The sequence below is a fragment of the Lissotriton helveticus genome, chromosome 10 (genome assembly GCF_964261635.1).
Source record: "Lissotriton helveticus chromosome 10, aLisHel1.1, whole genome shotgun sequence".
In the NCBI taxonomy this organism is placed as follows: Eukaryota; Metazoa; Chordata; class Amphibia; order Caudata; family Salamandridae; genus Lissotriton; species Lissotriton helveticus.
The window spans coordinates 189,733,253-189,760,813 of NC_136071.1; the positions used below are offsets into that span (position 1 = coordinate 189,733,253).

The 27,561-nt window shown below is 42.2% G+C and overlaps 1 protein-coding gene across 1 annotated transcript in view; it reads right to left on the minus strand.

Annotated features, from left to right (window-relative positions):
* Positions 1-27,561, minus strand: part of LOC144786123 (acyl-coenzyme A synthetase ACSM3, mitochondrial-like) — a 606,835-nt gene that overhangs the window by 317,849 nt on the left and 261,425 nt on the right. Inside the window, 1 exon segment of the mRNA XM_078665089.1 lies at positions 10,636-10,843. Coding sequence (XP_078521215.1) covers positions 10,636-10,843 — 208 coding nt within the window.

Below are 27,561 nucleotides of genomic sequence, written 5' to 3' on the forward strand. Positions count from 1 at the left end.
GAAAGTCCCCCAAAGTAACCTTGTAGAAATAAAACTTAAATTTGTGAAAGATCTATCAAGATGGCGAGGGCTGGGTCTAATAAATCAATCTGAGTACTTCTATCCTTAAGTTGAAAATCTGGTTTTGCCAATCTTATATCTAATACCGAAATACCATAAGCAGAAGGATAAGCCCCCAGGGCGGCCTATTATCTCCGCTATTGGGAGTTTATTTTAACCAACTTCAAGATATCTTGACTCATTTTTACAGTCATTTGTAAAAGAATTGCCAGCCTACATTCAAGATTCAAGGGATTTCATGAATAAAATTGCCGATGTAAAGTGGGAGGAGTCCTACCTTTTAATCACGTTAGATGTTGTAAGCTTGTATACAAGCATTAATCATGAAGATGGGATGAGAGCGATAAGGTATTTCCTAAATAGAAGGCCAATTAACCTATACCAACACACAAACGTGTTAATGGAAATGTGTAGGTTATGCCTTACTAATAACCACTTTATTCTTGGAGGTGATACCTATAAACAACTGCAAGGGACGGCGATGGGCACCTGCTTCGCCCCAGCTATGCTAATTTGCATATGGGCTGGTGGGAGGAGCAGGTGCTCAAAGTCGAACATGATGGAGATTGGACAAATCATGTCATAAGATGGATCAGATTTATGGACGATCTGTTTATTGTGTGGAACGTATCAAGAGAGGCAGCCAAAGCATTCATTAACAACATCAATGTGAGCAATTTAAACCTGAAATTTACTGAGAATATTAGTAAAACCAGTATAACCTATCTAGATTTAGAAGTATATTTCTCTGCTGGAGTAATTCAAACACGTACCTACAGAAAGCCGACAGCGGGCAATACTATTTTGCACTCAACAAGCTTTCACCCCCCTAGATTAAAAATGAGCATCCCTATGAAGAGAATTTAAGGATGAAGAGAAACTGCACCGAAGAGGTTTCTCTAAATGAGGCCCAAAATGCTCTAACAGAGAGATTTCTGCAAAGGGGATACAGGTGGGAGACACTGAAGCAGGCAAAAGAAAAGGTTAATGGTATTCAGAGAAGTGATCTATTGAAACCAGATAAAGAAATGATTGCGCCAAAACTGAAAAACTCTCACGGTCAGATAAGGATGATTACGGGTTACAATGGATATCAAGTGAAAGTAAGAGAGAGTCTATGCAGGCATTGGTATCTTGTGAAGCAGGACCCAGTATTACAAGGGCAAATTTCTAAAAGACCTATGATAACATTTAACAGAGCTAAGTCAATGAGGGATGACTTATTCAAAACAAACCCGGAAGTGAAAAAGATATGTGGGTGGTTGAAAGTCAGCCCATGCTTCCATAAATGTTATAAATGCAAGGCGCGTTAACATGGGAAAAACGAACAGCAAGTAATGTCTCCCTTGTTGACCAGTCCGTGGAAAATAAGATATCCCTTAAACTGTAAAAGTGAATTTGTCGTTTATGGTCTTAGGTGCTCGTGTCCCAAAATGTATATAGGGAGTACAATTCACATGGTCCATGTCCGCATTTTGCAGCACTTAAGAGCTATAAAAAATAATGACAAAAACTATGTAGTAGCAAGGTATATCAATGAAGTGCATAAAGGTAACTGTAATGACTTGGTGTATTTTGCGATAGACCAGGTTCCGAAAGATCCGAGAGGTGGCAACCGTAAAAGAAAACTAAGAAAGTTAGGGCCTCATTTATGAAAAGTGATGCATCGCTGCGTGAAAACAGGGATGCGTCACTTTTCACTGTGCCCTCCTTGCGACACCAATGATGCGTCATATTTACAGTATGACGCATCATGGCGCAAGGAGTTACAGATACGTTAGTATTTCTGATGTATCTGTATGGCGCAAAAGTGATGCATTGCTGGAGTGTGTCACAAAAGTGAAACAACTCCAGCAATGTGTCCTGTCACATGGGGCAAGCCCCATGTGAAACGGCCTGCGTCAGTCTTACGCCTGCTATAGATTTCACTGCGTCACTTCCATGACCCTTTCTTGCGTCAAAACGCCCACCTTGCATACATTACACCTGGCGCAGGTATAATGTGGCGCAGGGGTTTACAAAGTGACGCATCTACCTGATGCATCACTTTGTAAATATGGCACAACAAGGCGCATTTTGTATGCCACAGGTGCGTCACAAAAAGTGACGCACCGGCAGCATAAAAGTGACGCACAGCCTCATAAATGAGGTCCTAAGAATCCAAGTACATACTCCTGTTTAACATAAAAAGCCCCCATGGATTAAATATGGAAGAGGATCTGCATGTGCACTTAGTATAAGAAGAAAAATCAATTTAAACGGTTTGTAATTGGTTTTAGATTAAATGAAATATCAGAGGAACTTAAACAGACAATGGAAATATAATAAGAAAGGTTGAATTGAAGTGAACTAATTCATGAATATATGTATGACCAATTACTTTGCATACAAGTGTTAAATGATAAGGGTCAAATGAAGTATTTAAATCAATGTCAAGGTTATAATTCTTTTAGTGTGGTATATTGCATTATCAAATTTTGAAGCACTTGCACTTTATTTAACAAATGAGCATAAAATTGAATATCCTAAGTACTGTAGCACATTGGCACTTTACATAAATATTTTGCAGTATCAAGGATAATTCTTCAGATGCACTTGCACTTTAAAGGGAATATTTCAATATTTGCGAAATTTGCACAGATTCTTTATATGTTTCCTTTTAGTAATTGTAAATATTTTAAAGTGTCCAATATGTGTGTTATATACCTGTACAGCAACCTTGGACAAGCACTATCAATAATTTATTGGTCTACATTTTGTGGCAGAAAGACGGGTAGAATATGACGTAATAGACTCTCCCACAGAATCGGATTTCGAGTAAGGGCACTTGCCCAGTATTTTTGTCCGGTGAAGAATTGGAAACAGACCTATTTTGTGCACAAAATTGTATTAAAGACTAACAGCATTTTCAAAAATTGCACAGAGACTGAGAGAAATAAAAGAAAGTACTTTGTCACTTTTAGTTATGCATGAATTAATGCATAAAGGGAAGATGAAAAACAAATTGAGATGAATGTATCAATTGTTTTAAATGAAATTGAACTGTATTAAGTGTTAAATATTGTGCTCTGATATATATGGAATTTGTGATTGTCATTGCATATTTGGATAGAGTGAATATGAAGAACTCTACTCCGGCTGTGAAATCTGAAGCATAACATGTATAGTCTGTCTATTATATCCATTGCAACTGGTGACCATGTGACGATTTCTCCTCTGGTATAAAAACTGTTTATTTTTAATGACTGCCCATGTGAACAAGGCAGGTGTGCCAAAACGTGTCATGCTGTTTTAAAATAAACCCTTAACTGGATGGCTAATCGTGCTCCTGTGTGTCGGTGTTCGGTTTTAAAAAAAAGATCGGGATTGGTTGGAGAATATATATACATATATATATTACCTACTGGCGGTCGCCAGTAGGTATATATAGTTAGGATTTTTTCTCTATGGGTTTTTTGAAAATTCTATGTCTAATAACTTTGGCGTTTGTGGACGGAATTGGCTGAAATTTTCAGGAAAATGGCACATTTTGTTTCTGAGCAGCCCCTGAAAATTTTGGGGGGGTTCGTCAAGGGGGGGCCGAGAAAAAAGGGGGGTCCCAAAACGCGTTTTTCCCATGTTAATTTCCATAGGGCGGTTGGCCTCACTTTTAGCCCGAACGGCTGAATGGATTTGCACGAAACTTGGCAAAATTGTAGGGACTGGTAGCCCGATGTGCCTTTTGTAGGTCTCAATATATGTGCTGCAGTGGATTTTGAGAAATTAACGTTTAAAAAAAGATATATATCTGTAACAGCGGACTGGGCAGCGGCCCAGGACGCGGACTTTTCGCGCAACGGAGCTTTGTGAAGCGAAGCTGATTGGTTCTCCGGCGTCTGTCAACATTCCAAACAGTCCGTAGCGGCCGCCATCTTGTCTCTCGGTAGGATCGAGAGACAAGAGGAGGTCAAAACAAAGGGGGAAATAACTATAAGGGGGCATAGTAGATCCTCGCTGACCCCCTAGGTTTGATGTGGAGGTTTTAAAAGGGCCCCGCGGGGCAAAAAAAAATAATAATAATAATAATCGAACGGCTGAATGGATTTGCACGAAACTTGGCAAAATATTAGGGACTGGTAGCCCGATGTGCCTTTGCTAGGTCTCAATATATGTGCTCCAGTGGATTTTGAGAAATTAACGTTCAAAAAAAGATATATATCTGTAACAGCGCTCCGCTTCGCGTAACGGAGGTTTGCGAAGCTGATTGGTCATTCTGTCACTGGGCTATAGTTGGGCTACATCTGGCTGATATTTGGGCTACATTTGTTTTTTTGTGTGTCTGGCGGCCATCTTTGGGCTACATTGGGCTACATTGGGCTTCATTGGGCTACATTCGGCTAATTAGCAAATAGCTCATCGCAAACTAGGAATGGTAAAGAATCGCTATTTATTCCTTAAAGTTCGCTATTTAGGAAATGCAAAAAACTTTGATGATACATATGGCGGTTCATCTCTAACAAGATAAGAAGCATAGGGATACATTTATGATGACTGGCGCATCACCAGGGATGTGTTAGTCATTCTGTGCCGCTGTTCCGTCACCTATGGTGTGCTGCATTTACAATGCGGCGCATCATGGGGCAAAAACAGCACAGATGCGTGATGTATCTGTGCCGTAAAGGTGGCGCATTGCTGGAGTTGTATCGCAAGTGTGATGAAGCTCCAGCAAGGGTCGGGGGTGCCCCTGTCGCAGGGTTTCTGTTCTCACACAGAACTGTGGGCAGAGGATTGGAACCTCGGCGAATGCATTGCTGGAGTTGTATCGCAAGTGTGATGAAGCTCCAGCAAGGGTCGGGGGTGCCCCTGTCGCAGGGTTTCTGTTCTCACACAGAACTGTGGACAGAGGATTGGAACCTCGGCGAATTAGGGTGTCCCAAAACTCACGTTAGTAATCAAAAACTCCTTAGCAAGCTAGGTACAGTGTCACATTGGATATAACAAACTCTCAATGTTTAGACAATCCAGAATATGAACTTATAGTACCTCAGGATACGTGGAACTCATGAACAGTCGGTCGTTATAGATTTCTTAGAAACCAGAACATGGAGTTAAGAAGAACAGATGTGTATTTGAAATGTTTATTTACTAATGCCGTCTTCTCAGGCGTAGTACCTTAGATAATAAAAGTACACATATTATCAGTAGCAAAATTACCAGCATAGTTACTAGTACATAAAAAGTGAATGGTGATAGTATGTTAACATGCTGTAAATGAATAAGAGTTAGCAACACTTATAAGCAGCCGCGGGCCGTGGAGGGAGTTACGGTGAGGCGGGGAGGCGGGGAGGGGGAGAAGCAGGGTGGAGAATACAAGTACACATATTATCAGTAGCAAAATTACCAGCATAGTTACTAGTACATAAAAAGCGAATGGTGACAGTATGTTAACATGCTGTAAATGAATAAGAGTTAGCAACACTTATAAGCAGCCGCGGGCCGTGGAGGGAGTTACGGTGGGGCAGGGAGGCGGGGAGGGGGAGGGGCAAGGTAGAGAGGGCTCCACCCTGCTTCTCCCCCTCCCCGCCTCCCTGCCCCATCGTAACTCCCTCCACGGCCCGTGGCTGCTTATATCTCACCCTCCCTAATACACATATTATATTATTTGCTAAGAAGGTCTCTTTGTGTTGGTTTAGGGCGTGCCCATACTTTAGTGTCTTAGATTTGAAGGAATCACATCAGCATACACCAGCTCTCTCTTCATGTGAACCGCATCAACTATTGTGTATGTGTGTTCGGCAAAGCAATATAAAACCCGCCTCATGCCCAGAATTGGCAGAAGTTGCACTTATGTTATGAGTATGAAGTCGTGGAGATCAGACCTCATAACAATTCTGTATCGTGTTGTTCTTGAAACTTTAGCACTCGCTGTACAGATATAGTTTAACAAGTAAAGCAGATAGTAGACCAATAACATATTATTCTCATGTAAACCACGATGAACTACTAGGTGGAAAGCTAAAGCAACAACTAAGTGTCTTGTGCAGAAGTTGCAAAAAAGGAAAAATGGCGTTTAAACCGGTAATGAGCCCATGCTAACTTAACACGGTGTAAAGATATCCAGGACCTAGATGACACCTCCCCATGATCCGGAAACGAACTGAATAAGATAATAGAAGTGCCATCTCATGAGAGCAGATTGCAAGTTTATATGTGGACGGTCCGCAAGGTAAAGCATTAAAAACTAGGAAAATTTAATGCTAAAGAAAAATAAAACAGCCAAGTACTTTATCGAGTCTTAAGCCAATAGGCAAGGTAAATAATAAAAACTTGACAAATAAGTCAATGAATTGTCAATGAAATGCTAGTACTCAGCATATCAAACATGAAAAAGGTCTATGACATAACTGTGTATGCAAAATAAGCTGCAACAGCCTCCAATAGGAAGTCACCGTCTTCATCCGAAAACAGTTCAGCCATCCAATTTAAAAGCGGAAAAGAACATACGTGCTCTCCCAGCACCGGATCCTCTATCACCATCAGAGGACAGCTCGGTGGGTTTTCAAGAAAGCTCTGTTCCAAGAAAGACTGTGCTGCCGCCAGTAAATTCCAGGGACCAAGTAGTCCATGCATCAATGCCACAGCCATAATCCTTTCGCCAGGACAAACCAACTCGTGAGTAATGATAGGAGTCATCAGCTGATTAAAGTCGACGTCAGGAGAAACCGGTCCGCAGAGACACAAATCAATGGCCCAATCGAAATCACAGGTCAGGCAGTGAAATACAGGCTTGACACAGGTGAAGTAGGAGAATCGAAAAGATAATCCATATGCCGTGCTTAATATCGCCAACGGCATTGTGCCATAATATTCTAGCATGCGATTGCGGAACAGTGTCAGCAGCTGCAGGGTGTGAGGTTGCATAGGAGGGACATCCATATTTAAAAATGTAAAAAAGCACAAGAGCGTCCGCTGGTAATGCAAGTAAAAATGCCAATCCATGAACCAGAGTGGAGAAAATGGAATGAAAGGAAGTAGGGATGACTCCAAAGATTTTCTCAAATGAAGTCACGAGACCACTGGTAACAACTTTAAAAAAGTGCGCCAGGGACTTTGTGGAGGATGCGTTAAAGATAGTCGGAAACATGTTGCTGAAATTGAAAGGCAAATCTTAATTTAAAAGGGTGTGCACCTCTGTACGGGTGTTCGCTATGTGAAGTACGAAAGTTTCACGGGCCGAACTCAAGGCCACCTCTCTCTGAGACAAAAGAGCTCTTATTCTTGCCATGCCGTTGAAACGTGTCCCAAGGTTGGTATTTGTGGCCAGATTGAAAACTCCCTATGTTCATGTGTGGGAGGAAATAGAACATTTCTGCAGCAAATAACCCGTTCACTTACTGTTACGATAAAAGGAATACTTTTAATTAACTCAGAACAATCTTCATTATTGAGCATCAAATAACTACCATTTTCCAACAACTTGAACGTGGGGATGATAGCAGGAACTGGCGTGCCTTGCAACACGCAAGCCATATTTGGTCGGTGTTTGTTGCATGAACCGTGTAACTGTATGTGCCTACACATTAGTGAATGATCTGGCGTCTCAGTGCATTCCTCTCCATTCAGATAAACTTCTTGATCATCTTTGAAACATCTGTATGTGTATGGAAGCGACCAGACCTCATGAAGAAAAGCACTACCTAAAGAATACATTTTACAGCTACAGATATTAGCTGTTAAAAAACCAATGAAATTCACAGAAAAAACCATAGGTTATAGACCATATATAGTTAGGAATTAGCATTTACAAAACCTTGAAAATTCACTGAAAAAACCATAGGTTATAGACCATATATAGTTAGGAATTAGCATTTAGAAAACCTTATTTTACTCACACAAAACCATTGAAATTCCATATATAGTTAGTTGCACTAACTATATATCGCGCACCCGCAATCCACTGCTGATGATGTCACATATTACATCATTCATGACATGGTCAGTGACATCACTGATGACATCACTGATGACATCTCAAATGACATCACTGATGACATCATCTAGTGTCTGTGTGTTTTTGTAAAGTTTAAATACGTTTTACATATTGAAGAATGAGTGGATGTATGGAAGACTGAGTGTGTGTGTGGCTGGCTGGGAGGTGTGTGACTCTGTGCATATCAATGTGTACTTGTATCAGTGATTGTATAAGAGAGTAAGTATGTGTTAGTATATGTGTGAAAAGTATGGTGTTCTGTGTTTAACTATAGATGAGGAAATCGAAGTGTGATTGATTCCTCACAGGACTGACTAGGTGTATGAGTGCATATGATAGTGTTCTAATAATAACTGACTGTATGTATGAGTAATTGTATGGGTGAATGAGTGAATGTGTGTGTAGACGTACGAATCAGTGAGTGCGTATGTAGTAACTGGTATTGGTGTGTCATGATGTCATCAGTGATGTCATTTGAGATGTCATCAGTGATGTCATTTGAGATGTCATCAGTGATGTCATCAGTGATGTCACTGAAGTATGGTGTTCTGTGTTTAACTGTATAGATGAAGAAATGGAAGTGTGATTGATTCTTTACAGGACTGACTTGGTGTGTGAGTAACTCCATGGATGAGTGGCAGTGTGTGACTGTCTGCATAGGTGTATGATTGCATATGATAGTGTTGTAATAATGAGTGACTGTATGTATGAGTGATTGTATGGGTGAATGAGTGAATGTGTGTGTAGACGTAGGAATCAGTGAGTGCGTATGTAGTAACTGGTATTGGTGTGTCATGATGTCATCAGTGATGTCATTTGAGATGTCATCAGTGATGTCATCAGTGATGTCATTTGAGATGTCATCAGTGATGTCATCAGTGATGTCACTGACCATGTCATGAATGATGTAATATGTGACATCATCAGCAGTGGATTGCGGGTGCGCGATATATAGTTAGTGCAACTAACTATATATGGAATTTCAATGGTTTTGTGTGAGTAAAATAAGGTTTTCTAAATGCTAATTCCTAACTATATATGGTCTATAACCTATGGTTTTTTCAGTGAATATATATATATATATATAGTGGTCATATCTGGAGGCAGCGATGAGCCGATTCAGAGTCCATGCACCGGATCTGCTGTTATATTATCTATTCTGACGTCTTGGAAAATTCCAAAGTTGAGGAATACGTTGTTAGAAGTATTCATAAGAATTAGTTGTTCACATCTAAAGAGAGAAGCTACTTATTAAACAGCAAAAATTCCTTTGCACGTTGTATCTTGATCAAGAGAAGGCCACGTAAATATTGGTTTACACAAAACGCCGCTTTTAATTATTGTAGATACTCTTGAATAGATTTATGAAAGCAGGAAGAAGTATAATTGTGAAAAATGTATGTACTGGTGTAGGAAAAGTACCTCCCCTGCACACACATCCAAATGAAGAGTGCCAAATGCAGGTAAGATGCTCCACATTTATTTTCCACAGGTCTGTGGCACAATATCCCAGCAACGAATGCCGGGTCTGTTACACATCTCTACATATATATATATCCCACACCCACATTCAAAAGACACCCTCCCGACTCGCGGACATCAACTATCCAGTCATTATTTAGACCAGACACGAGCGCAGAATAATGCGCTTGTGTCTACTTCGAACAACAACATGGAAATTGTAAATACACGCATGCAGGGGAAGAAAGAGGAAGCTAACACGCCACGAGCTCGTGTATACAACAACTGGAAAAGAGTGAAAATAAAATGAACCACACTTTATCGAATATATAAAATGATTACCACTAAAACTTTGATAAAGGAATGACATTCTGAAATGCATCCTTTTCTCTCAAGATTGAATCTCAGCTGATTGCTCCAGAAACGTAACTTAGCAAAGAGACTTAAATGCACATTTGTGTACCCAAGTAAGGTTTACAGATATTACATGTGAATGCCACCAAAGGATTATTGATTCTTTGTTTTTGTAATGCCCCACATGCATTTATAAATTTGTACAAAGCACTTTTTGTGACTACTCCAATTCTGTGATTGTCTATATAAACAAAAATCCCAACCAGTCCAGGGGTTCTCTCAATGGAAAAGCTTTCTAGTAAGTGGACTGTCATAGCAAGAGGCTTTGGGTATTAATTATGGATACAGGCTGCCGGTACTCGCGGTTGTTACTGCTTCTTCAAAGTTTATGTGAAATGATGGTGCTATGCCAATGTGATTGGAGGATGGATGAGATTGAAGTTATCAATAGGTGCCATAATTGAGGGTTCAGGTGATCTTTTTGTCCTATGAGTATATCAATTATTGTGCTAATGTTAGGCAATGGCTTATTTTGTAGGGCATTGTTAAAAAGATATAGTACACAAGAAACTACACCTATCTTATAATTTAGCTCACTCCTTTGCTTGTTACCAGGTGGTTTGTTGGATCATTTCTTTGATTCCCGATTCACACCCCAATATTTTTGTTGCTTACTGATTTAACAACACCCCCACACAATTTAGATGTTCTCATACATATTCAGTCATAATACAAACGCGGTGACTTTCACTGCTCAAAGAAAACAGATGATAACATAAAAGTACACTTACTTGAATAAATCTTTAAAGTTTAGCCATCCCTCTTGGCGGCCTTCAGGTACGATCAGCTTGGTCTTCACAAAATGGCAATCAGAAACAACAGCGTCTACTTCGCGTGCCAAAGTATCGCTAGTAATGATGCAACTGGCCTTTGAAGCCTGTAGCCTGTAATGAACGTCTTTAGGGGTCAGCTGAGAAGTCGCAGGGATAAGAACAATGCCTAAAACACATATAGGTTCACCAGGTTATGGTTATCACTGATCCTTATTACTTTTTCTTTTACAACATCATTATTTTATTGGAAAAAATATTTAATTACATATTTACCATTATATATGCATGTTATTAAAAGATAAGTATAGTAGTCCATAATTGATATATAAATGTAACATAAATTAACTTATTCAGCATTAAAAGATTTAAATTAAAAAAAATAATAAACAAGATTACATAATAGATCGGATGACCCTAAATACACAAAATACATCTGCAGAATGGAGAGTCAATGGAATAGAAGGTGTGTATGTTATAGGGACTACAATAGATCCGCAAAAAATCCACATATCTAGTAAAGTGAACTACGAACTATATAACATCCAGCAATATGAATCACAAATATTCATAACTGATTCCCTGATACTCATTGTCTTTAAGATTAAATTACATCTTTTTAATCATGTAAAGGCTTGACATTAACAGTATTGGTCCATGACTTCTTTTGAAGCGAAATAAATTCAGAATTATCTAGTGTGTGTTGCATACATATTCAACACTGGTATTTAATACCATGTGGGAAGACACTATGTTCCAAGAATAAATTTAACAATATACAATGAATGTAAAACAGGAGCGCCAGAACAGTTATAATCAAATAAGGTCTGTTTATTCTATATATTTAGAATCCAAATCAGAATTTAGTATTTGATATAAGGTTGCAAAAAAAGAAAGAAGTGGGATTGTACGTGCTCGTGATAGGTAAGTGCAAGTGAAGGTGACTGGTTAGAGGAATACACAATTCAAATATTTCCAAGAACAAACTGGTAAATAAGACTAGTACAAAGAGACCTGTCCAGTAATAAACATTTTTACAATACTTTTTATAAATACAATTTTTATGCAACAATGCAATATCGGAAAATGGGCTGGGGGAAGCGGTACAGGCTTCATGTGCGAGTAGAGCGTCGAAGTTTTGACTCGACTAACACAATAAGGGTGATTTGGACCTCAGCTGCGAGTCTTCTTCAGGACGGGGTAAGACAACCTAAGGATAGAAAGGATTACTAAGGCGCTAAGAGACTCAAGGGAGTTTGGGAGGAACATAGTGGTGGTACTAATCTAATCCTTGTGCCGCGATGGCATCACAGGTGTGTAGCGCATTCAAACTGGGCCGGTAATATCTGTGAAAAACCATGCCGAGTTTAGTAAGGAGGAGAAAATGGCACGACCTGGTGTTCAAAGGAAAGGGGTTGGTAGATGACTCACCCCCTGGTTGAGGTAGCTTTCGCTAAGAGGCCATTCTTTTGAAGCCCTCTATAAAGCCTTATGAAGTCCTCTATAAAGCCCTGGATTTTGTTTGCTATTCCTTTAAATCAGAGTTTGTTCTTTGCACACTCTACAATCATGTTAACCAAACTGACATTGGGGCTCTGACACTTGTGTGCCTCTGTAAACCAGGTCTTCAGTAAAAAAAAAAAGATTAAGCTCATAGTCTGTCTTGATTTACTTTGATACTATATCTTTATGTCCCGTAGCGGGCTATACCGGCCATTAAAAGCACGCTCCAGCGTTAAAGGACTGGAACAAAGGCGAGGGCCTATAACAAGGGAGCGGGCCTTTAATAGTTATTATAGCACAGCTAGGGCAGTCAAGTCAAGTCAAGTCAAAATATATGTTTATTATGACCGTGGTCTTTAAACAATGCAATTAGAATAGCACAGAATGGAGTATGACTTATTATTTTTAAAACTTTGTCCATATGCGAGGTTCATACACACCATTATCAAAAATACAAAAAATCAGTAAAATTTTACAGTTATCTTAAAACTTAATTTGTCTAATAAAACCTATTCCTATTCTTATTACTCCGTACAAATACAATCTACTAAAAACTCATACAGTACTACATGTTATTCTGTATCTCTCAGTGCCGTCAGAGACACCTTTAAAAATTTCCCGAGGGCAATTGCGATATCAATGTAGGGGATTTCTGTTAAGAGACTGGCTGCCTGTGATCTTGTTTTTACATCATATTTTATGAAGACAGGACGCAACAAAAGTTTCCTAAGGTCTAGGAGTGTAAAACAGTCTAACAAGATATGCAGCGGGTCTCCCTTTGTCCTCAAGTAACACTTGCAGTGACCTTCCTTATCTAACATTTTTGCATTCAGGTCTCTGTTTATTACCCATGGGTTGATCCCGATTCTAATTCTGAGGATCTCTTGCCTGTATCCGCAATTGGGTAATCTGTCGAGGTAGGGGAACCAATTCTCAAGGGACCACGCATTTAGCATATGTACCACTGATTTTTTCTTTCTTAAATAGCCTCTATCAAGCAATTTCGAGACTTCTTTCCCTCTTTGCTTCAATTCACCTTTGGTACTAGTGATTTGCAATGAGCTCAGGTCCCAATCGAGCTCAAGAGTGTTACAGATTCCCTTCACTTTATCCCTACTGGACTTCGCCCATTTTAGCTCGCTTTTCTGGATTTCTTTGCGACACCAGTATGCCACTTTTTTTGTTTCAGGGTCTTCTAATCTCTTCCAGAATCTGATCACAGCCATCTGGGTTAATATCGCCCAGGACTTTGTACCTATTTCTGTTCTGATGGCTTGAATCATAGCAGATTTAGGAAGTGATAGGAGCCTTTTTATGCAATTTCCCTCTATGACGTCCCAGGATCCCTTACCGCTCAAATAAAGGATCTCTGCGCCATAGAGAACTTGGGGGGGGATCATTGCCTCAAAAGCTCTGAGCATTGGCCGGTGTGACATCTCACCATATTCCCTATTGAACCTTTTAAGTCCGCAAATGGAGGAGAGAGCCTTTGCTTTTTGCGTTTCTAAATGGGTACTCCAATTTAGTGTCCTATCGAACCAAATACCCAAGTAACGGTACTCATTTACTGTCTCTAATTTAAGGTCCCCTATGTACCAGCTAAATCTGCTTGGCTTTTTCCCGAAACATAGGGTTTTTGTTTTATCCAAATTAATGGTCAAAAATTTTTCAGCACAGTAGGTATTAAAAGCATTAAGCTTCCTTTGGAGGCCTCTCTCGGTCTGATCTACTATCACCAGATCATCCGCATATAATAGGCATGGGATTTTGTTCCCATCCATTTTTGGACTGGCACTGCCCTCCACCTCTAAATAGGCCGGGAGATCTGACAAGTAGATAGAAAAAAGCTGGGGGGCCAGCACGCAGCCCTGTCTTAACCCATTAGCTATGGGTATTTTGGGAGTTAGGGAGCCCCTTGTATCTTTAATTACTTGCCCCCAGTTTTCCCTGTGTAGTTCTTTTATTATGGTCAAGAGATCTGTCGGGATATTTAGTCTCTTTAGTATCTCCCATAGGCAGGCCCGATCTACAGAATCAAAGGCTGCTTTGAAGTCGACGAAACAGCAGCATAGTTTGCCATTCTGTTCCGTTGACTTCCTCGCCAACGCCCATAGTGCAAACCCGTGGTCTATTGTCGAGTGGCCTGCTCTGAATCCACCCTGTTCTGTGGGGATTATTTGGCACTCTTCTACCCATGTATTCAGTTGTTTTAAAACGATTTTAGAGAACACTTTCTCTCCAATGTCTAGGAGGTTAATCAGCCGATAGTTTCTTGGCTCCTCTTTGCTCCCTTTCTTATATATCGGCCTGATTATGGCCCCCTTCCAGGTTGGAGGCATTGCGCCATCTTTTAGCACTACCTGAAACATATTGGCCAGGAAACTTGCCCACCATGTAACCTCGGTCTTCAAAATTATTGCAGGCAGATTGTCTGGGCCTGCTGCCCGGGTTAGCTTGAGTTCTTTTATTGTGAGCTCTACTTTTTCTTCGTTAAATTTGGCAAGAAAATCTTCAGAAATATCTTGCCATGATTTAGTCTCCATCTCCTGACTGGGAGTCCTTGCCCCGTACAATTCCCTTATGTGTGTATCCCATGCTGCCTCACTCACCACACAGTTTAATTCGCCCTCTGAAGTGCCAGATGCTGTCTTTACTAGTTGCCAGAATTTCCTTAGATTTTTATTCTCTATGGCTTCCAAAAGTTCTAACCAACATTTTTCTTTATGTAACCTTTTAGTAGAGAGTACCATTTGCTTGAATTCTTTTTTCAGTTTTACCAGGAGATCCTGTCTCTCTTGTGTAAAGGTCTTTTTTTGTTTCCTCTGTATTGCTCTTATCTCCCTTTTCTTGTTTTGACATACTACTGAGAAACCTTTACCATAATTTCTTTGTTTTACCCTATTGGGATCTTCTCTTTTTAGGTTTAACTTGAGGCATTGAACCAGTTCTTCTAGTTTTAAGATGAACCATTCCAGTTTTTTATTTTCAAAATTGGCAGGTGCCATTTTTATTTTTATTTGCGTGGCCTTCACTTTTTCCAGATATTCCTCAGTTAGACGTGTCGTCACTCGTTTGGGGTACTCAACCGCCTGGTTTATCACTGTTTCTCTCTGCAGTTTCTTACCCCCCGTTATTACTATATGGAGGAGTTTGTGATCACTCATCACATTTTGAATTAACTTAAAGGATCTTATCTGGTAAAAATTCCAGGCCTGCAGGAATATATAGTCAATTGGGCAGTTCTGCTGCCCTTGAATAAACGTTTTTCCTGCTGGTGTATCTGAATCTATTCTTCCATTAACACAGTGAAAACCCCTGCCTCCTAAGATATGTATTAATTCCTGGTCTTGTTTCGAGGTTTCCCCTACTGGGAACCTTGCCGGGTTTATACCGTATGCCTCTAGCTGTTCCATATTGTAAAGGTCTGCTTTTCTTGGGTTTAGTTTATGGTTGAAGTCCCCCAATATCACTATTGTATCTGCGGAGTATTTTTCTAAAATACTGTCAACATCCTCCTTAAAAAACCTCCTTTCCCTTTCATACTCCTCCCCATTTTCCCACTGCATATATACATTCAATAAAATCATCATTTTATATTTTAGATCCACCGTCAAGAGTTCAATTCTGCTTGATTGTACCCATTTACATTTTGTGTTCAGCAGATTTATTTCCCTCATTACTCTTGTTGATACCAAGGTCATGAGGCCCCCAGAGGGCCTCCCACGATTTTTCTTTATGGCCGGCTGATGTATCTGGGCATAACCGTCAAAGGTTGGGGTATCGTCGCATAACCAGGTCTCTTGCAAGCAGGCAATGTCTACTTTGTTTATGGATTCCTTTATGTATTCCCATTTTTGTTCATTTCCTAGCCCGTTTACGTTCCAAGACAAGAGACCTAGGTCATGCGGACCCCCTTTATCCTATTCGACGTCACTCAGCTCTCCTTCCTCATCTGTAGCCACTGTATTCCTTTCGATACTTTCCTCCGCGTGGGTGCTGTTAGACGACCAGTTCCCCCATGAGGAATCATTACCTATGTTTTCAATTATAATGTTCAGGGAGTTTCGATCACTTTTTGTTTCTTTATATAGGAATACTTGTCTCTTCTGGAGCCCGGCATGTTGTTTTAAGAAATTATTATCTTTCACAGGTTTTATATCTCTCTCTGGGATAATCTTTAATCCTTGATGCGTTATCTCCTTTGTGGCATTCAGGATTGCCCTTTTTACCAAGTCTGAGTATAATGTGATTTTTGTTATTTCCTTTCCTTGCTTGTTTTCTACAAAACCAACCTGCTGCAGGTCTTTAGTGCCGATCCCCCTCAGACTAGCGCATTTTGAAAATACCGACAGAACCTGTGCCCTATTCGGGGGGTTAATGTTTCTTCCAGACTTTCCTTTCCTCCCTGCTAGTAACAGGTCCAGGAATACCCATTTGTTGTCATCTCTCTCGTATGAGTTCATGTTTAATTCGTTCTGCTGATGGCTGGTGAGTGTTCTTCCTTCTCTCCGGCTTTTGATTCTTATATTGGATTCTTCGTGTATCTGTGGTCTTATACACCTTTGATCAGTGGCCGGATCATCCAATAGCCTTACGCTTTGACTCGTCATACGGGTGGAGGGGAGAATCTCTGTTGCCTCCCTATGTGATTGTTTTTTCTTTGGTACTCTCACAGATTTTGGGGGCAGGTCTTTGTGTTATAAATATTGGGGCTAAGGCATTTAATCCTGGAGCCACCCTCCCTTTCCTTGATTCCTTCTCTTTTCTTGTTCCGGCATGGTTCGTTTTCCTGGTTTTTTCCTTCCTGTTGCTAGTCCCGAGTGTAACATACCCTCCTCGCCTTTTTATCAGCATGGGTCTTCTTGATATGTACACGTTGTTCACGGGTTCTAATACCTCCTTTTCTGCTTGTTCTGCAGATTTGGGCATCCTTTCAAGTAAAACCAAGCTTTCTTCTTCCGATACTGTCCTGTCACTTTCCTTATTTGGTAGGACTGTGTCTGTTGGCATTACCCTACTTGGCAATTGGCACTTTATTTCTCCAAGTTCTTCTTCTATTTTCTTTAAGTGTTGTTTCTGTGCCTTCATTACTCCGTTGTTTGATAGGGTTACTTCCAAGATTCCTTGGAGCGCTCTCTGCATTAACAAGATTAACTCCATCAGGGAGGATGTTGGAGTTTCCGAGATCACCGAGTCCTGTGTGATATTTCTGCTTGGGTTTGCTGGGTAGCTTGTCCTTAAACACTCTTGTCGTATTGGGGATTTTTGTCGTGGTTGCTGTTGTAGAAATTGGTCCGGAGCTCCTCCCCAGATGATACTCTGGATCTGGTCGTCGTTTCCCCTGTGGCCGTCAGTCCCTACTGACATCAAAGAGAACATTTTCGGTGAAGATGAAAGGCGAGGGGCCGAGATTTGGTGATTTTGGCTCTGTAGTGTCAGGTTTAAGGATCTATGGATCACACCACCTTCCTCGTTATCAGGGTTGGCTTCTTCCTGGGGATCTCCTTGGTTTGACCGACTCTGGTTTTCATCTGGCAAGCCTAATTTTTCCCCGATTTCTCCGCCAATTTCCACTATTTCTTCATCTAAGACAGACGCTATTGCTGGATTTAAAGTTCTATAGTGTTTACCTACGAATTCCTTTATAGATTTTAGCGCTGCTGTGTTCTCTTTCTGTTTGATGGTTGTTTGATTACCACCTTTTTTTCCCTTCTGGGCCGTCTTCGTCACTCTTTTGACTTTCTTTTTCTTTCGTGCCCCTTTATTATTTTCCATAGAAGAAGCAAGGCTTTCCAGGCTTTCATTGAGGGATTTTGAGCCTTCCAATGATTTACTCCTTCCATGTTCATCCGGTAATTTTTGGCCTCTTTTGGGTGCCATTTCTAAGCAGCAGCTGATATACTAAGGTGGTATGCTTAAAATTTTATTTTAATTTTTACTTTTAATAAAAAAATATAAAAAATTATTCACTTACCTCTGTTCTGCCTCGGTTGCCTTCCGCCTGCTGCCTTGTTGCCTTGCCCCGCTTATATTTCTGCCAAGAATACTTCTCTAAGGGTATTTTCTGATGTTGTTTATACTTTCTTTTGATGGCCGGAGCATGAATTCCACTCCCTTTATTGCCTGCTTCCGGCTCCAAAGCTTCGCAATGGGCTGACTTTTGGACTGCCTTTTGGATACGGCAGGTTCAGCTTGTTCAACTTATTGTCCGCGATTTACCCGGGAGAGGCTGCTTGGATGCTCTCGGTCCGCTGGGATCTCTTACAGTGGTTGCCTTCTTAAGGGCATCACGCACTCGACGAGTCTCCCTGCTCGCAGCGGCTCCCGCACGGCTCCTGCTCCCGCTCCCCTCGTCACACTCCGCTCCTCCCCGCCGGCCTCACAACAATCCGCGGCTGGGGAGGAGGTCTGTTGCCCGTTATCCCGATTGTCCGCCTGTGGCAGGGGTCCGTTAAAACACGGGCTAAACTGTGTCTCCAGCGCCGATTTCCCGCGCTCCTTGCTCCGCACCACCACACAGTGCTCCGGTGATTCGGCGGTCGGCGATCCGTAACCTCTGTGCTCTCTGCGCTTGGTCTGGAGGGGCGTGGTTAGGCACGGCACGGCACGGCGCAACTGGTCAGAACAGAGAGAAAGGAATTTACTATCCCCCCTTACGAGTGACTCTCCGACTGTTTCCGACAGCTAGGGCAGGCTATAAAGCTATTAGAACATTCAGCCCCAGGGTACTATGTTCTGATTTGTAAAACAAATGTCTCACTGAGCACAAGGGGGTTGAAATCCCCTTAGGCTCTGTAAGGCCTGTGTTCCTAACTGTTGTTGTGAATGTTCTACAGCTAACGCCCACATGCAGGGCCATGGCTGCTAGCTTTTGAATATTCACAGCAAGAGCTGTAAAAAGGGCTGAAGTCAGCCCCTGGTTCTTCCCAGCTTGGCTGAACTGCTGTTTGTAGATCAGCCAAGCCAGAGAGACCCAGGAGCTGAGCAGCATCCCCCTCCCTCCTTCTGAAGCCTAAGTGACTCTGAGATCGGAGGGAGGGTGAAGGCTCTGGTGTGCCGTGCAGCACAGCATTCGCCTTTCGCCTGCCCCCTGCATGCATTTTGGAGAGGCAGAAAAAGAAAAGGCAGAAGCTGTTTATTAGAACTTTAAATTGTTGGGTGCAGTGGGCCTATACCAGTTCATATAGGCCACTGCTTCTCCATTGTCTTCAATGATCTCTCAACATTCCACCATTCAAATAATTTTATAGACCACCGTAGTATGGAGATACCAGCCATTAAAGGCCCGCTCCCTTGTTAAAGGCTCTTGCCTTCGGCTTGGGCCCTTAAAGCTGGAGCAGGCCTTTAATGGCTGGTACAGCCCACTTGGTGGGCTAAAAAACTATATTAACTTCCTTTATCAGCTTGTAAATTGATGGTATAGTGACTACACAAGAGAATGTACTAATGCATGTATACATTAAAACATGCATGTGCTAATACAGTTTTTTCTTTTGTTGATCCTTAGTGGAATTCTTGTTTGCTTGAATTGCCTTAAAATAAAAAACTTCCATTTAAGATGACTTTTCTGTTTTTAAATTATTTTCTTCAATAACAAGATCTCTCATTTTTGTTTCACGCCCTACCTAATACCTGCCTTATAAACTTTACACAGTGTAAAAGTGTGGTGCTGCTTCTAAGTTTGCTGTTGCAGAGTGCACTTGTCAGTGGAATCGCATTACAGTAAAATTGAATTTCAGTCCCTTAGGTGTTTCGTTGAGGATCAACAATTTATCGCAGTATGTAATGCAACTAAATTTGGCAAGTTTGTTCTTTTTACAAAACATCTGCATGAGGACATATTAACACCTCTAACATTACATTTTGGCAAACAGAAACTAGATAAGCCATATTTCTACCTATGCCAGTTCTATTCAAAAGCCTGTCTGTTAATGCTCCGATTACTTTCTGGTAATCTTCATTACTCTGAGTCCTGGTCTTTCCGGATGCAGTCCTGAGTCCCATCCTCCCACCCGGGCATTGATGCTGACTATTTCCTGTTTTCTTGTGTCTTTTGGTGTGGTATGTTCCTCTTTTTTGTGGTGGCTCATGGGTAACGGGGGCAATTTTGGGGGAACTTTTAGAGCTAGGGAATTCTGCCAGAAAGGAGAAATATCATGCGTAAGGACTGCATCCAGGAAAATGCACGAGAGGTAATGCAATTCTAATAGCCAGTATGTCATAGTGACAAACCACGATTTCTCAAAGGCTTTATGTAAATTATCGTTACGCCATATTCATTCATTCTCAAGGTAAACATTAAGAGGACATTTCTAGCGATCTGTCTATCCCCAGATCTTGTATTCAGGCTCCACCCATGCCCCATCTATTCAAGGGACCGCAAGGACCACACTAGGAGGAATAGTGCCTGGCCCCAAGATGGTCTCTACAAATAATATTTTTGCAGGAAGGAAATGCTACTGGAGACAAAGAAGAGGATAGAAGCAAAGCATGACAGTAGGAGGGAAATAATTGAGGAGTGAAGAGCCAGAGAGAGGAAGCAGTGTACAAAAAGAAAAGGGTGGAAGAGATAAAGATAAGGCTGGAAGGCAGGATAGATACGTACATCAAAAAGAACAAGCGTTGGTTATGTATCAGTTCCGCCTATGTGATTAATAAAGAATTTTTTCTATCAGTCATCCTCTGGGAGAAGGAAAGAGCTCCCTGACAAATAACACCGGAGTGGAGAGGATGTGGCCAGGGGCCAGAGCTGCTGACTCAAAAGTTGTAGATCCCGGTTCGAGTCTCGGTGGCTCGACATCTTGTGATTTTAGGCAAATCAGTTAAACTTTGTCAGGGTGATAAATTGTTATATAAATGTGCTGCAAGAGTAAAAAGCAAAAAGAGGCAAAACTTTATGGAAAAATAGTTACACCGAAGAGGATGTCAACAGTATTTTGGCTACAGGAAACTGATAAGAGAAGCAGATGAGGAACAAGCATTGGTAAATGAAGGAAAATATGCTGCAGCCAAATAGAAATGGAGGAAAAGTAAGTAGCATGCACTGAAACGAGTGAGAAGCAAAGAAAAAGAGGAGGTGGGCTGTAAGTCCCTTTTAAGTTTATATTTAAAACAATATCATTCCTCAAGCAGAGTGAAAGCACTATGCAGGCGAAACCTAACAATGGAAGATGCGCCTTCTTGATGAACTTAGAAGATTTAGAGAGCATAGGGGCATATGTATGAAACCATTTTGCGATTGCAAACACTGCGAATCGCAAAAAAACAGTGTTTGCAATCGCAAAATAGACAATCGCTATGTATGACACATTTTCGCATCGCAAAATAAAAAAGATCACAATTTTAGCGATTACTTATTTTGCAAAGCCTGAAATCTGCAAATTTCCATTGCGAACTCGCAAATTGGGATACACACCCTGCGAAAAACGCCAATAGAGAAATCACAGTTTGAGAATTTGCTAACCAATGTATGAAAAAATTGCAAATTGCAAATTCATAAAAATCGCACTTTTGCACTGAAATTTTACCACCAATACAATGCAGGTGGTAACCAGGTGCAAGCTATATAAATAAGCCCACAATGCAACAGGGACTTACACAATGGCAGCGCTAAATGTGATAGCCAGGAGGCAGCAAAGTCGTGCAGCAGCACAGAGGAGGAGGTGACAGGAATGGATCTTCAGAGTGCGCATCACTCTGTTCCAGCAGACTGAGGAGCAGATCCATGAGAAGTACAGGCTGGCCCAAAGACCATTTTGGACCTCATAGATGAGCTGAAACCCCAACTGAAACACCCAACATTCAGGACCCAAACCATTCCAGCCCATGTGCAGTTCCTGTGCTCACTGCACTTACTGGCCTTCAGGGAGTTTTCAAGGGGTGATAGCAGTGACAGGTGGGGTCTCCCAGAGTTGCCTGTCATGCTTCTTCCATGCATTCCTAGATGCAATGGTACAAAGGCTACAACACCACATACAATTCCCCAGCACACAACAGGCATTATAGCAAATAAAACTTGACTTCTACAAGATTGCACAATTCCCCCACATAATTGGCTGCATAGATGGGACCCATGTGGCCCTCACGCCCCCATCAAACAACGAATATGTATTCCGAAACCGCAAATCATATAATTCGCTCAACATACAGGTCATCTGCAATGCCAAACATATCATCAATGGTATTGTAGCGAAATACCCAAGCAGTACCCACAACTCTTATCTTTAGGCACAGTGGGATGCATAGACACCTCAATGCTGGCAAGTTTGGTGAGGGCTACCTGCGAGGTAAATGCATGTCAAACATCCAAAAATACAGTACATCACTGGGGTGGAGGCCATTGACTCACCTCTCATTTACATTCCTGCAGGTGACAGTGCATATGCAGTGGGGGACTTCATCCTGACAGCATACCTAAATCCAGTCAATGCAAGGGAGAGGAGATTCAACCGCGCACACAAATCTACGCGCTGCGTAATAGAGTTGACATTTGGGATCCTAAAGAGCCGGTTCCGCTGCCTGCATAAAAGAGGAGGAGCACTCCAATACAGCCCTGAGACCAGCTGAAAGATTGTGGCCACCTGTGCAATGCTCCACAACATAGCAGTGAGAAAAGGAATCCCAGTAAAACGAACTGATACTGATACTGACGATGATGGCCCAGATCCCCCTGGCAGACCAGCGGTTGGAGTTGGGGCAGCTGCCAGACGACAGGGACGGGATGAAATCACACAGAACTATTTCTAGGTGAGTAATAATGGCATGATGCAAAAGATATTTTGATTCAGGTCTGTGTTTATTCAAACCCTTAGCTGCAGGATAGAATATTGTCACACAGCCTGAGAGACTCCGTGAGTGTCGCTATACGTAGCACATGTTATTGCCACAATGCAGGTATGTATGCAAGTCAGGAGTCCTGTTGGAATGGATTGCCTCACCCATTTGCTTGATTCAGTGTTGGCAGTTCATCTCCTCCTGGAATGGACTGATGCTGCCCGCTCTGGGTGCTTACTGCCCTCCTTTGAGTCCACAGGTGTTGCACCCTGTCTCCCACTGCGCCGTCTTGGCTTGGGCACTGGTGGGGTGATGCTGCTCCCGCTGGACACCTCCTCACTCTCCCCTGAGCCCAGGAGTGGATGCTACCTGTGTTGGCTGTCTACAGTTGTTCCACAGCAGTGGTGGACTGCACCAGGCCTTTCTCCACATCCTGGCAGCAGTGGTACATCTCCACTTGCATGCTCACGGTGTGACGTGTTAGCTGGCTAGTGGCAGTGCACGGGGGGTTCACCACCTTGGTGTAGCTGTTCAGACTGCTGTCGGCATGTTGGCTCACCCTGCGCCTGGCTGCCTGGTCCCTCTTTAATGTGGCACACAATTGACGGATAGCACCTGCCATGTCCATGATGCCCTTCCCCATGTAACGTAGGCTTTTGTTGACTGTGAACAGCTGCCGGTTGATGGAACACATTGATTTTTGTTGCAGGTGCTACATCTGCAGCATGCTGCCCTCCAGTCTAGCAAACACTGTGACCTCTTCATCTGTGGCAAAGCTGGTGTTCGCCCTTTACTTGCGTCTCATGGCTCCTTGCCTCCTTGCTCTCTATGTTGCAGTGTGTGCTGTTCTGACACCCGTGTCGGACGCTGCCCTGACTCAGCCTGAGCATCATCCTCCCCTGTGGACTGGGTCTCTACCTCCAGAGGTGGCAGTGGTGCCACAATGGTGCGTTTTCTCCGTGGGACATGTGTGGTCTCTGTGGTATCGTCGGGGTCCATCCATATGTTCCACCTCCTCAGCTCCTGCACTGTCATCCTGTTTACCAGGTTGTGCTGTGGATGCAAAGGGAAATTTTGATTTTGTGACATGGTCTGCATTTCTCACTCAATAAAGTTTTCTCGATTTGTATTGGCTAACTGCTATCTATCGCTTTTTCCCTTTACAGGATTTCACATACTGCTTCAACATTGCTGTGTCTCATTGCCCCACTGTGTTATGCATCTGACTACGTCTCCCATGACACATTGCTGTATGTGCTGGAAAAAGTGGACCGGAGTGGCATAAGTAGTTTGTGTTTGGTGCATTCCTGAGTGTGTGAATGGGATGGTGATGTGTGCAACGGCATTTGGCATGCATCTTACCTTAGCTGGTGGTTGCATGGTCGGAGTTGTCTATGTCAGCCACACCACTGATGCTCCCGGGCAGGAGGGTGGACTCCACCAACTCCTCATGGGGTGTTGAGTCAGTTGCAGTTGATGTTCCACCCCCAGACTACTTGGCCGCCGCCAGCCTGGTTGCCACCTTCTCCTCGGACCTTTGGCGCTATTCCTTAGCTCCTCAACCGTGCGCTGGGTCACACCGACAATTATAACGGATTTGGCAAACCCAATAAACCCTTGTAGGCTTGGGCAATGAAATTGATCAAGTAGGAGGATGACTACAAGGGATTTTACTTAATTCAAAAAGTGGTTATATTTAAAGAGTGGCTTGTGAGTCAGTGCCAAGTCATCAGACTCCACGGTGTCCAGCAAGACAACCAAAAACAGTATATATAATTAACAAAGCGCAGAAGAGAAGCAAAGCACACGGAGGATCCTAGTCAAAAGGAGAATGTTATCTGAAAAAACATAGAGAGGGGTACAAATCAATACAATGAATGTCAGCAAAAATGTTATGGAAGAGATGTACAAATAAATTTGAACACACAATTCATAACCAGATGTCAGCTCCTAAAGATAACAAAACCAATATTATCCTGTGATCAATAAATATGGTTTAAATACAAAGATTTCTTGGAGTTGACGGCAATGTTGACGTTTCGGTCTCATTGGCTTCAGTCCAATTGACCATCTTCAGGACACAAGGTTTAATGCCAGATATATAACCTTCTATGGTGATCACAAGGGACAACACTTATTGGCCTTGGATTAACGGACCATAATTGCAGCGCAGTGTAAAAATATGCCTGTGATGACAGATACAATAATTATCTGAACAAGGAAACCAATGATGGGTCTTCTAATATTCTTTGTAGAGTTGAAAACACTTCCACATTCTAGTTAGATGGTAGGATCAACTGAGCAGCGCAGCAGTGTTGCATCAGAGATTTGCGTGTCTCTGATGGGTCTCTGAAGGATCTATTGGCTTAGCAACAAGATATTCAGAAACAGGTACAAAGGAAAGAGCTGATGCTATTAAGATCGGGCATAAATAGAAGTATCATGACCCCACGGGACTGGAATGGAAAGTTATCAAATGCAAGAGGCCAGAGAGAGACAAACTAACCAGCCCATATGACATGACCCCTTCTTGTGGGTGGGCACACAAGGAGAAGAAGTGTGAATAAACAAATCAAAAGAAAGGTAAATTGGCAGTTTGAATTTCAAGTTAGGAAATGGATGCAAATTTCACGAGTGTAGGTGTAGTGTAGCAGACACCCTAAGGGAAAGTGAGGGCAGAGGCAAGATGACAAGTATTATGGGACAGGCAAATTCGATGATAATGACTCCTCCATCACAGGAAGAGTTGAGAAGAAAACAGAATATTAACAAGCATTGGCATAGCCAATAGGCCGCGCCCTTGGGGTCTTATAAGTGTTTAGCCATGCAACAACAGTTGATGTTGTTGCATGCATATTGTGCTGCATAACTAAATATTTATAAGGTCCCAAAAGCAAGACCTATTGGCTATGCCAATGCTTGTTAGCTTGTGTTCTTAAGCCAAGTCCTTAATTACATTGGCCATGCCCGTTTGAGAGACCCCCCCAGTTTTTTCATCCCACTTAAAGCCCTGGCAGGCACCCTAACAACTGTGTATTAGCTCCAAACTGCACGGGACCTGGATATCTCGTAACAAAGAACAGCTCAGATAAGAATATAGAGCCAATACGAAGTGCAGCGAACTCGACAGCCAATGAGCGCTTCGAAATTCTACGGACCGCATTAGAATTGGCTGAGACACCATCAATGTCTTTCCAGTCCCTGATTATATTATACTTGAAAGTCCCTCCCACTATGTGGTATTCTCGGCATAAGTGCAAGCATTGGCTGGGATGTCATGCGACCCGGAAGTACTAAAATAACAGATTAAAGTCATTGTGAAAGATTAATAACACTGTTCCTATGGTCGGGTGTAAATAGTCACCCAAGCCTATCAAATGAAAACAAGTAAAGGGAGAGACAGAGCCCCACGTATTGTGAATGAACCCACTAGTAAAGTGGGCAGAACACATCATTTTACTTGTTGCCCTCACACACAATTTTTAAATTTGGATATCAAATGCACTTCACTTTAACTGTTGTTTTGGTCCTGAAGAAGCGCCAATGACCTCTATGGCAATCGAGGCGCGAAACATGTCGACCTATTAGACCTAGCACATTAGGACATACTATGTCCTTTGGGACAATATTCCTTTTTATGCTGCCTAGGGCTCCATCATGTCTACACCTGTTGCATGATACTCTCTAGTCAGCTTTTAATCACTTTGCACGCTACTGTTCACACTTTATAGAGCACCCATCTTCCCCACACACCCACATGCATCATCCGGCAGTCCTTAAAAGATCTCTGACAAAGTGACCCTTTGGGGTGACCCGTTAAGAATTGCAGCGCTGGCCCAATGAGGAGCACCTGCCCGATGATGAAGCATGACATCCTCCGGGGTGTGTGAGGGCAACAAGTAAAAGGGCATGTTCTGCCCACTTTACTAGTGGGTTCATTCACAATACCTGGGGTTCTGTCTCTCCCTTTACTTTTTTTCATTTGAAGGGCCTGGGTGTCTATTTACCCCCGACCATAGGAACAGTGTTCTCTTGTTGTAATCGCTAGGCATGAGGAGCTTGAACACTGGACCATAATTATCTCCTAGGTCCCCTTCTTTTGTTTGGATAAAGATTAATAACAAACAATAGATTCGATTTGGACGTTAAATGTCAAACACTTCAGATTTTGTCGGAAGAATACCGATGTTTTTGCACCAAAAACAGCTTTATTTCAGCTGTCTCTCCTTACAACGTCTTCCATTTCTGTGAGAGTCGATGTGGAAATGTTATTTTTTCCGCGGGTTGGTCGCCTTTAGTCGTAGAAGGAAAGTGAGAGTCCGTCTTCAGTGTCGCTACTGAAGTGTGAGTTCACGGGCAAAGATGGCGACCACCAAGAGAGTGCCGTACGTGTGTGAGTGGGGGTGCCGGTAACTGGAGAATGAGAAGACTGGGTGTGGGGGAATGGGCTGGATCATTAAGCATTTATCAAAGTAGAGTGAAGTGGTATTAAAGTCAGCCCCAATCACTTAGGCAAGATGCACAGCTTTGTTGGAATTTATTTTACGTGTTTGAAGCACATCATGGCCTCTAATGTGGTCCTTTAGCAGCTCTTGTTTGTCCAAGTCGCAA